This window comes from Conger conger, chromosome 7 (assembly GCF_963514075.1).
Source record: "Conger conger chromosome 7, fConCon1.1, whole genome shotgun sequence".
Classification (NCBI taxonomy): domain Eukaryota; kingdom Metazoa; phylum Chordata; class Actinopteri; order Anguilliformes; family Congridae; genus Conger; species Conger conger.
This window is the reverse complement of record NC_083766.1, coordinates 63,699,166-63,711,020: the sequence shown is the minus strand read 5'-3', so window position 1 is coordinate 63,711,020 and position 11,855 is coordinate 63,699,166. Positions and strand designations below refer to the sequence as shown.

The 11,855-nt window shown below is 45.7% G+C and overlaps 2 protein-coding genes and 1 non-coding gene across 5 annotated transcripts; 1 reads left to right on the top strand and 2 right to left on the bottom strand.

Moving 5' to 3' along the window:
• Positions 1-309: 309 nt before the first annotated feature.
• Positions 310-2,691, bottom strand: si:ch211-237l4.6 (uncharacterized protein LOC446130 homolog). Of its 3 annotated transcripts, none has more exons than XM_061247297.1 (3): positions 2,377-2,691; positions 1,453-1,542; positions 310-1,242 (listed from the first exon to the last, which is right to left on the bottom strand). In XM_061247297.1, the coding sequence occupies exons 2-3, from the start codon at positions 1,535-1,537 to the stop codon at positions 1,076-1,078; spliced, it is 252 nt and encodes an 83-aa protein (XP_061103281.1). In that variant the 5' UTR covers positions 1,538-1,542; positions 2,377-2,691; the 3' UTR covers positions 310-1,075. The 3 variants fall into 3 exon arrangements, with proteins under 3 accessions (XP_061103281.1, XP_061103280.1, XP_061103282.1); XM_061247296.1 differs by having other exon boundaries at positions 1,453-1,539; XM_061247298.1 differs by lacking the exon at positions 2,377-2,691 and adding an exon at positions 1,846-1,945 and having other exon boundaries at positions 1,453-1,539.
• A 4,494-nt stretch (positions 2,692-7,185) lies between these two features.
• On the top strand, positions 7,186-7,376 carry LOC133134161 (U2 spliceosomal RNA). Its single transcript, XR_009709278.1, has one exon. It is a non-coding gene; the product is annotated as a U2 spliceosomal RNA (small nuclear RNA).
• Positions 7,377-8,814: 1,438 nt separating this feature from the next.
• Positions 8,815-10,392, bottom strand: LOC133133606 (probable tubulin polyglutamylase TTLL9). The gene is made up of 2 exons (XM_061249708.1): positions 9,436-10,392; positions 8,815-9,228 (listed from the first exon to the last, which is right to left on the bottom strand). The coding sequence occupies exons 1-2, from the start codon at positions 10,390-10,392 to the stop codon at positions 8,815-8,817; spliced, it is 1,371 nt and encodes a 456-aa protein (XP_061105692.1).
• Positions 10,393-11,855: the final 1,463 nt, after the last annotated feature.

Genomic DNA, 11,855 nt, shown 5'->3' with positions numbered 1-11,855 from the left:
CTGTGACATCGCTTTGCTCTTATGTCGTCATGCCGTTTAAGAATTTCGTCACAGAAGTTTTACAGTCACTTTTAATAATCAGTCCTCGTTACATTCCTAGTTCTAATTGATTTATTCTGGTAATATTTTGTCTGGTTTCAATAATGACACTATCAATTTCCCTTTCAGAATTGATCCTGAAAAAAAGCTAATAATAATAAAGTTTTGCTAGAAAAGAGAAGCTACTGAGGCAAGACAAAGACAAAAAAGGCTTTATACTCAAGCTTTTCATCTTTCACTCAAGAGACAAACATGTACAGTATCAGGAAGTAATTTGGTAATATTTATAACATTTATTATGTAAAATACTACACAGAATCAGCATCAGTTTTATGCTCACAGAAACACACAGACACATATGATAAAAAGTGCTTTGATAAAAAAAGACATGGACTTTGTGAAAAGAGAACAAAATGCACTTAACAGTTATACTGTCAACATTGAGATTCATAATCACATTCATATCAACAATCACATTGTTATTGATTCATATCACATTCATAATCACACTGACATTCATAATCACACTGACATTCATATTTATATCAATAATCCTATTATTCTTCACTCATATTAATAGTTACATTCATATTAATAACATTCAAATTCATAATTACATTAATATTGTATACATTTTTCATTTCCATGTTCACAGACGCATGCACGTACTCACACACACACCCACACACACACAACCACATACATGCACACACACACTCACGCACACACACCCACATACATGCACACACACACACACAGATACAAACACACACCCACATACATGTACACACACACATACACACACACAAACACGCGCACATACACACATACATGTACGCACACACACACACATGCACCCACATACATGCACACACACACACACACACACAAACACGTGCACATACACACATACACTCCCTGTTCTGAACTGCTCATTATGAAGCACTGCGTCTGTGTCCCTGGAGGATCATTCCTTTGGTCTGTCAGATGGGGGGGGGGCTGTTTGTTGTTCTTCGAGGGGGGGGGGGGGGGGCAGTCAGTCGGTGGCGTCGATGACGTTACAGTCCATCTGGTGTCGCAGGGCAACGCAGGCCTTCTGGGATAGGTACACCTGATGTGTGGAGGTGTGACTGGCCCCACCCACACCTGGAGAGCCCCAGGGCATCATTGGGGGCAGGAAGGTGTGGGGTTCCCCGGGGGGCACTGGGGTCAGAAACACAAAAACAGACTCTTAATGTTCCGAGCCAAGCACGCCTCTCTGTAATGGCCTCCCAGGAGAGTCCCGCCCCCTAACTTGATGACATCACAGCCAGCAGGAGGATCATAAGATTGGCAGGTTTTCCGTGGTCTCTGAACAAACAGATCATTAAAAGCCCCCAACCACCCCCCCTCTGCAGGGCACGGGAAGCTTACCCGCCTGAAGGGGGCGATGTCTCTTCTTCCCGCGATCTCTACACCGCCGTTGCCAGGGGAAACAGTGCAGCACCTTCACACCCATGCCTGCTTGATAAAAATAAGAAAAGCGTGTGATGCCAAAGGATGTGTCCCACCCGGGGCACGTGTCCCACCCCCAGTCTGAGCGGGCCAGTGTGAGCAGCCTGTACACGCGCTGCTTTCCCGGTAAATAAACACTTCACACAAAATAAACACTATCGCCCAAGTTTCAGGGTTCGGCTCTGCGCAGGAACTGTCACCAACTGAAAAACGTCCGGAGCAATGTAAAAGAGCTATCCATTTAAAAGATGATTCCTGATTTAAAAGATGTTCTCCTCTTTGATATAATCCTGATTTAATCTAAAGCTTTACCGTAGACACAGAATCACTTCAGGCGGTGAAACGCGTGCGCGCTGTCCAACTGCCAGACCCGGCATTAGCGGTGTTCCTTGAAAAGTCCGTTATATAAGGTAATAACAAGAACATCAACGGAGGTCGGGGAGAGAAAATTAGAGCAGATATCGCTCTGAGGATTGTTCCCACGCATCTGGCCACAGCTTTACACAGAATGTGTTCCGATTATTTTTTTATTTCTTTATTTATTCATCCATGTATTTATTTGCATTTGGTAGGATCAAAGAATCGTTGTAATTCCTGGTGGAAAATTGTGTTATAGGCTACCAGAGATTACAAGATTGGGATATTCTGTGGCATTAAAATTGAGTTTTAAACAGCCTATTGCGCCCACGGTTCTGTTTTAAATATTATATACACCTATGGGTTCCTCCAAGCCACAATTGAAACAAACAAACAAAAAACAAAGCCGTGCCTTTTTTCTTACAATACACATTTCTACTTAAACAGCAGAACATTTAAACAGGCTGAACGTTTCCACGAACTTACCTGTTTCTGGATCACAGATTTGTTATCGGGACAGACCGGTTCTTATTTCGCTGTTCCACGTACAGCAGGTCTGCACGTCTGGCTGGCTGCGGCGCCGGTCGCTAGAGCAGTCCCGGGGCCACACTCAGAAGGATCGCGCCTTTAAATAGATAATCGCCATGTGACCTAGGCGCCTCCACCTCTTTTTCCATCCATGCCGTTTTCTATCCGTTTACCCTGCTGGCTGAGAGGAAAAGTGAGGTCCTCTGTTAAATACATGTTGTCGGGCGCGTGGATGTTGCTCCCCTGCTCTGGAATGACCTCCCACTCAATATCAGCGATATTGGTAATGTGTAATTGCGCAAAAAAAAGTATTATTATTCGTCGTAGTAGTTGTAGCAGCAGCAGCAGTTGCTGTAGTAGCTAGCCTACATGGTCTCTGCACATAGACAGGAGGCGGTATAAGTATAAATATATAACAGGATCTTTACTGCCGCTTCCATACACTGCGCCTCTATCTCAGTCCGCTCAGGCAGACAAGCTACTGCGTTAATCCATTCTCTGTTTATCGTCGCGAAGGCTTGAGTGTTCTAAAACGTGTTTGCTCAACATTAGAGACGTGATAACATGTTCATATTCTGTTTATTTACACCAGAAGGAGGGGCACATTGAATAGTCTGCGTGTTGTTAGGGTTCTGTGAACTTGGGCAGGAATCAATGTCCTCACTTTTAGCAGCATGAATTGATTTTCACAACGCAAATCGGCCAATAGGAAACAATAAAACAATAAAAACAAACCTGGGAACTCTCATTGCTCTGATGTAGGGCAATTACATTACCAGCTGACTCGAGACAGAGATGTGTACATTAGATTAAACCCGCAAATATGCATCTGTTATTGACGTGCAGAGACCCAGCTGGCGATTTGTTCCCAATCCACACTGATGTTATGTACACTGATTGGCAGAACACTGATGTTATATACACTGAATGGCAGGACACTGATGTTATATACACTGAATGGCAGGACACTGAAGTTATATACACTGAATGGCAGGACACTGATGTTATATACACTGAATGGCAGGACACTGATGTTATATACACTGAATGGCAGGACACTGATGTTATATACACTGAATGGCAGGACACTGATGTTATATACACTGAATGGCAGGACACTGATGTATATACACTGAATGGCAGGACACTGATGTTATATACACTGATTGACAGGACACTGATGTTACATACACTGAATGGCAGGACACTGATGTTATATACACTGAATGGCAGGACACTGATGTATATACACTGAATGGCAGGACACTGATGTTATATACACTGAATGGCAGGACACTGATATTATATACACTGAATGGCAGGACACTGATGTTATATACACTGAATGGCAGGACACTGATGTTATATACACTGAATGGCAGGACACTGATGTTATATACACTGAATGGCAGGACACTGATGTTATATACACTGAATGGCAGGACACTGATGTTATATACACTGAATGGCACAGGTATGTCCTGTTTCACTCAATAGAGACCCGCACGGTTCCCTCTCTGAGTCTCACCATGAGGGACCTGCCAGGAGCACAGACCTGCCACCCAGCGGAACCATCACACACATCAGCCCTCTACCTATACCAGTGTAAATGGGTCTGATACTCGGACCGGGCTCAAATACATCATTGGTTTGGATTAAAATGGTTTTCTATGCTTTACTGAGCTTGTCTGGTGTATTGGAACCCATGAAATACTCTCAAAAAGTGCAAACCTCGCTTTCTGGTCCTCTTGGTTGGCTCAATTGCACCAGGCTAGATCAATCAAGCACAGAAAAGCACTTGAATCTAAAACAATTACATATTTGACCCAGGTCAATGCTGGATATTACACTTTACCTTAGCCTCCATTTGGAGAAAAGATTCACAATGGAGGAGCTTCACCGGGCAAAGTTTATTCTGCCTGGTAGTCTGTCCCTCAGCCGTGGACCTGACCTCTATGCAAATTCCAGGATCTGCAAGTTTTAGTTTTTGGGGAGGATTTGATTATTCTTGATTATTTGTAAGCACGCGTGTGTCTCCAAGCTGACAGTGCAAGGGTGACACCTCCAGGTGCTTGACGGTAGTGCAGCTCGGCCACCTTCACAAAGCAGTGTTACCGAGGCAACTGGGCAACTGCACTGAGTAAAACCCGGAACTGCCCACACCTGGAACGTGGACTGAAGTAAAAAGAGCTGTTCTGGTTTCACTCACCACAGTTACCCAGTTGAGTGAGACGAATCCAAAGAGGAAAAACTGTCACAAAACACGAAAACTATAAGACGTCTAAAAACTTCCAAAACGTGAATCTCTCCCAGCCCTGCCCGGCCTGAGCTGCAGGTGAACCCAGCTGTGCAGAATGGGCGGCACCTGCAGGAGACCAAAGGCAGAGACTCCAACGCAGGGGGACGCAACACTCACTAATCCTGCTTCATGATACAGGCCCCTGGGACCAGTGTTTCAAAACTTTTAAAAAAGTTATTTATGAAATTAACCAATATCACAAGCGAGACTGTGGGAAATGACTGAAATACCATAGTTTTTCAAGGGTTCATTTATTTATACATTACATTTTTCCAAAGACCCAACTGCTTAGGCATTTTTGCTGGTAACTTGGCTAAGGTTAACTGAATGTCAGCAGTAAGCCTAAATCAATTATCTGATTTCGTGCTCAGCCAAAAATCGCGATAGCATCACATGCACATCACAATTAGAATAGAAGACGAAAATGTAAAAAAAAAAAAAAAAAGAATTAAAAAAAAGTGTGATTCCGGTCCATTGTAGGCATTAGGCCACCTATATTGTTTTTCTCCTGAGAGAATTCCGCCTCGCCCTGGTCCTATTGTTTCAGTAGCCTTTGTAAGTGTCTTTCGATATCCCAGCACAGTTTATTTGACCGTGCTTTGTGTTATAATAACGAGAATATAAGCGAACATGCTTCAGATCATTGATGTTTTACGCGTCCGGGGTTGAAAGGTAACACGTCAGTTTGTCGGATTGATTGCGAAAGACGAGCACCGCCGTCTCCAAGGATCGGTTTGTCGAAAGAATATATGCAAGAGGGATATAGGCTAGGCTATATAGCCCAAGTCATCGGCCTCCTACGTTAAATTTTGAGACAATTTGTCTGTTAACTGTTGCCGACAGGAACAAATATGTCAGTGGCTTGTAAAAGTGAACATTTAAATGGGAGGTTTGGAGTCATCAAGGTAAATCCTTCTGTCTCGCTAAAAAACTAGCCTATTCAGCTAGCCTACAGTTGGCTGGGCTACTGCAGTCTAAGAATTTACTTTAACGACTGCGGTCATTGTAATAATTAGACTGAAAACACGTAATATTGCGTGTGTTGTTTTGAAAGTAGATATTACAAACGTTTAATTTGACCGGTAACGAGGTGCTTTGATAAGATGACTTGCAATGGCGGCCAGGTCAGATTGGTTTTGAGTGATATATTGGGCATTTATTATGGTGACCTGTAAACTCCATTAATATGTATTATTTTGCTGTGGCTAAGTAACTATGTGTTCACTCTTTTGAGACAGCTAGGGTTACTGTGAAATATGTTTCCATTCATTTGCGAAAATGAGTGAACGCACAAAATAGTCGTGTAAAAATCTGGGAATGAAACGAGTAAGTCGAACGATGTAGTAAGGTTTTTAAAATGGCGTCACATTTATATGAATACTACTGTTTGTCCACCGGGAGGCGATAGTACCGCGTTTTGAAATGGGTTTTGAGATGTTCTTGCTGAAGCGAAAGTTTATATGACAGGGGTTACATGATATATTTAGTTGTGAGGGGAGAGAACTGCGTTTCATGGTATTGGATTCATTTTCTGGGTTTGATTAATTTCTGAATGGTTTTACCTAGCCTAATCCGCGCCGCCTCAACCCTTCGTTTTTGGGTTAAATCATGTGTTGGTATTAAAAGCAACTGTTATACATTAACATTAATGCGATCCATTATAATTAGTCGTATGACAATATTTTGCATTTCTCATCAACTTACTCAGAAATGTAGCTCCTTGAAAATATATGACACAATGATGTGGATTTGAAATTACGATGTATTACTTGTATTCCGTGGGAACCTATTAAAAAGTCTGTACAGCCGTTCCAATAGCCTACATTTTTCGGTTATTCTCTCTTATATTTTAGAAAGTGAGATTGTGACATTCCGTTTAACCAACGATGGTTCGTGATGGCAAATATCACAGCAGGGGAATTGGCGAAGCTTAGGCTAGCTACTTCCCGATGCAGTACTTCGGGGATTGTAACGTTTCTCGATTTTAAATCTAGACTGTCTAAAAACAGTCGTTTTGAACCCACCGCGAGTCCACGGTGTAACCGTTAGCACGGTATTTTGTGTGCTGTACAACAGGTTAGTAAAAATTAAACCCGATAAACGAGCAAAGAAGGGAGCGCCTGACAGTGCTGCTCGTGCGCTCTAGAGCCTCTGCTTTACAGTGCTGCTCGTGCGCTCTAGAGCCTCTTCCCTTTCCGTAGTTTACTGGAGTGACGTATAAAAACCATAACAATACAAATGGGTCTGATTGATGGAATATGTATTTCGTGTACGTTGTAATGTATCTTGGGATCTTTTCGTAATGATCAAACGATAAAAAATAGGTTATACATAATCTAGCTCCACTCATACCTCACTGTACTATAATGTATTTAATAGTATTCGTTATTCGGGGTTATGAAACGGAGCCATCGTCACTGTACGCTGTGTTTCCCGCAACGACTCCTTCGACTCAAGTATCGTTCAGTATCGCTTCTCGGCCTTTTGGCTAAGATCAAGTGTAGTATCTGTTCTTATCAGTTTAATATCTGATACGTCCCCTATCTGGGGACTATATATTAAATGGATTTTTGGAACAGGGAGATGGAATAGGGGCTTGCTCCGTCCACTCCACGCATCGACCTGGTATTGCAGTACATCCAGGAACGGTGCGCTTCCCTCCCGGGGAAAAAACGTGGTTTGAAAAATAGCTTCAGTATCAATGTCTTCACAGAGTTTTGGTACCCGAGTTTTGGTACCCATAAGGGTTGAAGTTATAACGTGTTACAGGAATACACCCTGGACAGGTCGCCAGTCCATCGCAGGGTACACACACCATTCACTCACACAGTCAGACCTACGGGCAATTTAGACTCTCCAATCAGCCCAACCTGCAGGAAACCCACGCAAATATGGGGAGACAATGCAAACTCCACACAGAGAGGCTGACAGGGATTATTATGAATAGCCTAGAGTTTTAAGTCGTTGACATGAATGAAAGTTGTTCAGAACACTGAAAATGTTCTCTAAAAGTGATGTTGAAATTCACCAATTTTAGGAAATTGAATATTTATTTCAGTTTTGAGTCATAATAAACCAGTAACATCACTATCACTTGCCCAAACAGTAACTGTTATAAAGTGCATTCTAACAACCAATACTGGGCCAAGCTTGGAGACTTGTTCAAATCAGAACCAAATATTTTGGTGTTGGTGGATGAACACCAATGGTAAGCCAAGTTGACCCTTGTATTCACCGTAGCCATCAGTGTGACGTGATCCCAAAATTATTTGCCTGCTTCTTGCTTCCATCCAACAGCAGATTTTGCCCTGGTCCTTTTTTATGTCAAAAGCATTTTATTTGTAGGCTACAGCGGTTAAGATCAGTCAATTATCGAATTTTCATACCATTTTTATTTAATTTTTTCAATCTCAATTAATAGTGTTACTCGTTTTGCAATCATTTATTTGGATTAATCTTATACTTCCGATTCCATACCCTGTTCAGTTGACCGGACTTTCTGACTTTCAGAGTTTCTGAACTCTCTGAGTTTCAGATCTCTGATGTTCTACGGTACTACATTCGTACTACACAGAACCTGAACTTCACAACATTTCCCACAATGCACCTCATCCGCCAGAACAGAACATGAACTTCACTACATTTCCCACACTGCACCTAATCCACCATGAGCCAGTGCTGGCCTTCTGAGGTGTGGCTGTTTTTACTCCTGATGCGATGTGGTTTAGTCAGGGGCCTTTTTTACCTGGAGATTATAAATTGATCCTTCACCCTCCATGGTAGCGTCCCCCAGAAATATTTTTTTGGCCTGTTAAATGCTCCCCCGAAATATTGGTCATTTGTAAATTATTTGGTTTTGTGTGTGTGTGTGTGTGTGTGTGTGGGGGGAGAGAGAGACAGGGTGTGTGTGAGTGTGCTGTGAGTGTGTGTGAGTGTGAGTGTGTGTGTGTGTGTGTGTGTGTGTGTTTGTGCATGACTGACCTCTAATCTTCAGAGAGACAAACTAGGAGAAGGAATTCCAGTAAAAAGGGAAATTTATTCCACAGATTCCAGAGGTCATGACCTGGCTGTCCACAGCTCCAGGTTCGAGGTGGAGCTTAACTCCCATTCATTATGGCTAGTCTGTGCCTGATTGGTTCTTCATCACCTGGCCTGGGCCCTGATTGGTTATCCGTCCCCCGGCCTGGGCCCTGATTGGTTGGGTTTGAGGCCAGGGGCTTGAAGAGCTTGCGCAGCTGTGTCTGGCGGTCGTTGTAGCAGCCCAGGTTGGTGTTGGTGCTGCAGAAGGGGTTGGCGGACCCTGGCTGGCCCCCGTCCTGGCGGAACACGGGCCCGTCGTTCCACATGAGGTCGAAGCCGCCCACCTGCGTCTCCCGCCCCGTCAGCCGGCCCTCCATGTCCACCACGTTCAGCACGTCCTCCACGACCCGACACTTGAGCTCGGAGTCCTGCTGACACGTGGCGTTCAGTGAGGGGGACGCATTCACCTCGATCAGCCAGGGCTTCAGATCCTGAGAGAGAGAGAGAGAGAGAGAGAGAAATTAACACTGTACTGAGAGAGAGAGAGAGAGAGAGATATAATGGGCTGGGACACAACACAGCACAGCTAGGCCTCTCACACGACACACACATCACTCAGCTAGGAAATAAAGTTTGTGGCCGTTATGTAGCGGAGTGCATTGACCACTCTCTCTCCCCAGTGCAGGTGAGGGGCGTACCTGGTCCAGGATGATGTCGTAGCCGTACAGCTGGAAGCAGTGCTTGTCGTTGATGATGACCTTCTGCACGCTCTGCAGGCTGCGCACGAACACGTTGTCCATCTCGGTGAAGAGCGCGAGGGCGGCGGAGGCGCCGTGCCGGGCGGTGAGGAAGCGTCTCAGCTGCTGCAGGGGCCACTTGCAGCCGCGCGCGTGGTCGTAGGCGGGCGCGGTGCGCTGCACCGCCACGTTGGTCAGGTGGGCGTACTGGTCGTCGATGCAGCTGAGCGAGAAGCGCACGGCGGAGAAGCGGGCGAAGCCGTCGCGGTACAGCCAGGCCCGCAGCGGCAGGAAGGACGTCACCAGCACGTACACGCGCAGGTCGAACTTGCGGCCGCCGATGAGGTAGGGGTCCTCGATGTAGCGCTGCGCCACGTAGCTCTCCACGGCGGCCGCGTCCTCGTGCGGCCGCCCGCCGGCCCAGCGCCAGTCGGTGATGTCCTTCAGCCGGCGGAACAGGAAGATGCCCTTGCCCTGCGAGCGCGCCGCCGGCTTCATGATCCAGGTGCTGCCGGGCCGGCGCCGGAACTCCTCCACCAGCAGGTGGTACTCGCCCGGGAGCTGGAAGGTGCAGGGGTAGAAGCCGCAGCGGGCCGCCTCGGCCGGGCTGCCGTCCCGGTCCAGCTGCCGGCGGTGCCGCTTCAGGTTCTTCACCAGCAGGTTCTTGCGGGTCAGCTCGTAGTGGTTCTGGAAGTGGCAGACGCGCATGTGGTCCTCCAGGTAGCCCTGCCCCAGGCCCGGCCAGCCCGCCTCGCTCCACAGGAAGTCCCACTCCTCCTCCCGGCCCTCCCGCCAGCCCGGCCGCTGCCGCAGCACGTCCTGCAGCGCTCTGATTGGTGGGCACCTGTACCGCACGCAGCCCCGCCCCTCCCCCTCCCGCCGCCTTGAGTTGCCGTTGGTGACCTTGGGTCCGGGCATCTGCTCAGGAAAAAAAAACAAAAAAAAAACTGTCCTTACTGAAAAACATTCTCTAGTCATGATGTGGATAACTAGGGGGTAAAACACTGCAATGTTTCTGTTACGCCAAAAAAGTGTGTGGGGATTTGTGGGGTTTTTCACAAATATATTTTCAAAATATATTCGCTCGCAGGTTATCAAAAAGCAGTTGCAGAAACCTTCACAACAAAATGACTTGCTGTCTAAATAGTTTAATACCTTTATGTTCGTGATTGATTTTGTTATTTAAAAAACACATCACATGTAGATTTTGCGAAAAAAGGGATTATACAGTGCATCCGGAACGTATTCACAGCGCTTCACTTTTTCCACATTTTATGTTACAGCCTTATTCCAAAATTGATTAAATTCATTTTTTCCCTCCAAATTCTACACACAATACCCCATCATGACAACGTGAAAAAAGTTTTTTTTAGATTTTTGCAAATTTATTAAAAATAAAAAACTAAGAAATCACATGTACATAAGTATTCACAGTCTTTGCCATGAAGCTCAAAATTGAGCTCAGGTGCATCCTGTTTCCACTGATCAACCTTGAGATGTTTCTGCAGCTTAATTGGAGTCCACCTGTGGTAAATTCAGTTGATTGGACATGATCTGGAAAGGCACACACCTGTCTATAAAAGGTCCCACAGTTGACAGTGCATGTCGGAGCACAAACCTAGCATGAAGTTAAAGGAATTGTCTGTAGACCTCCGAGACAGGATTGTCTCGAGGCACAAATCTGGGGAAGGGTACAGAAAAATTTCTGCTGCTTTGAAGGTCCCAATGAGCACAGTGGCCTCCATCATTTGTAAATGGAAGAAGTTCGGAACCACCAGGACTCTTCCTAGAGCTGGCCGCCCGTCTAAACTGAGCAATCGGGGGAGAAGGGCCTTAGTCAGAGAGGTGACCAAGAAACCTGATGGTCACTCTGTCAGAGCTCTAGCATTCCTCTGTGGAGAGAGAAGAACCTTCCAGAAGGACAACCATCTCTGCAGCAATCCACCAATTCAGGCCTGTATGGTAGAGTGGCCAGATGGAAGCCACTCCTTAGTAAAAGGCACATGGCAGCCCGCCTGGAGTTTGCCAAAAGGCACCTGAAGGACTCTCAGACCATGAGAAACAAAATTCTCTGGTCTGATGAGACAAAGATTGGCGTGAATGCCAGGCGTGATGTTTGGAGGAAACCAGGCACCGCTCATCACCTGGCCAATACCATCCCTACAGTGAAGCATGGTGGTGGCAGCATCATGCTGTGGGGATGTTTTTCTGCGGCAGGAACTGGGAGACTAGTCAGGATTGAGGGAAAGATGAATGCAGCAATGTACAGAGACATCCTGGATGAAAACCTGCTCCAGAGCGCTTTTGACCTCAGACTGGGGCGACGGTCCATCTTTCAGCAGGACAACGACCCTAAGCACACAGCCAAGATATCAAAGGAG

Coding starts and splice junctions, on each gene's coding strand:
- si:ch211-237l4.6 (XM_061247297.1), bottom strand. CDS start 1,537: ATGGGTGTGAAGGTGCTGCACTGTTTCCCCTGGCAACGGCGGTGTAGA. Junction 1,243..1,452: donor ACATCGCCCCCTTCAGGCGG/GTAAGCTTCCCG, acceptor TTCTGACCCCAG/TGCCCCCCGGGGAACCCCAC.
- LOC133133606 (XM_061249708.1), bottom strand. CDS start 10,392: ATGCCCGGACCCAAGGTCACCAACGGCAACTCAAGGCGGCGGGAGGGG. Junction 9,229..9,435: donor ACGACATCATCCTGGACCAG/GTACGCCCCTCA, acceptor TCTCTCTCTCAG/GATCTGAAGCCCTGGCTGAT.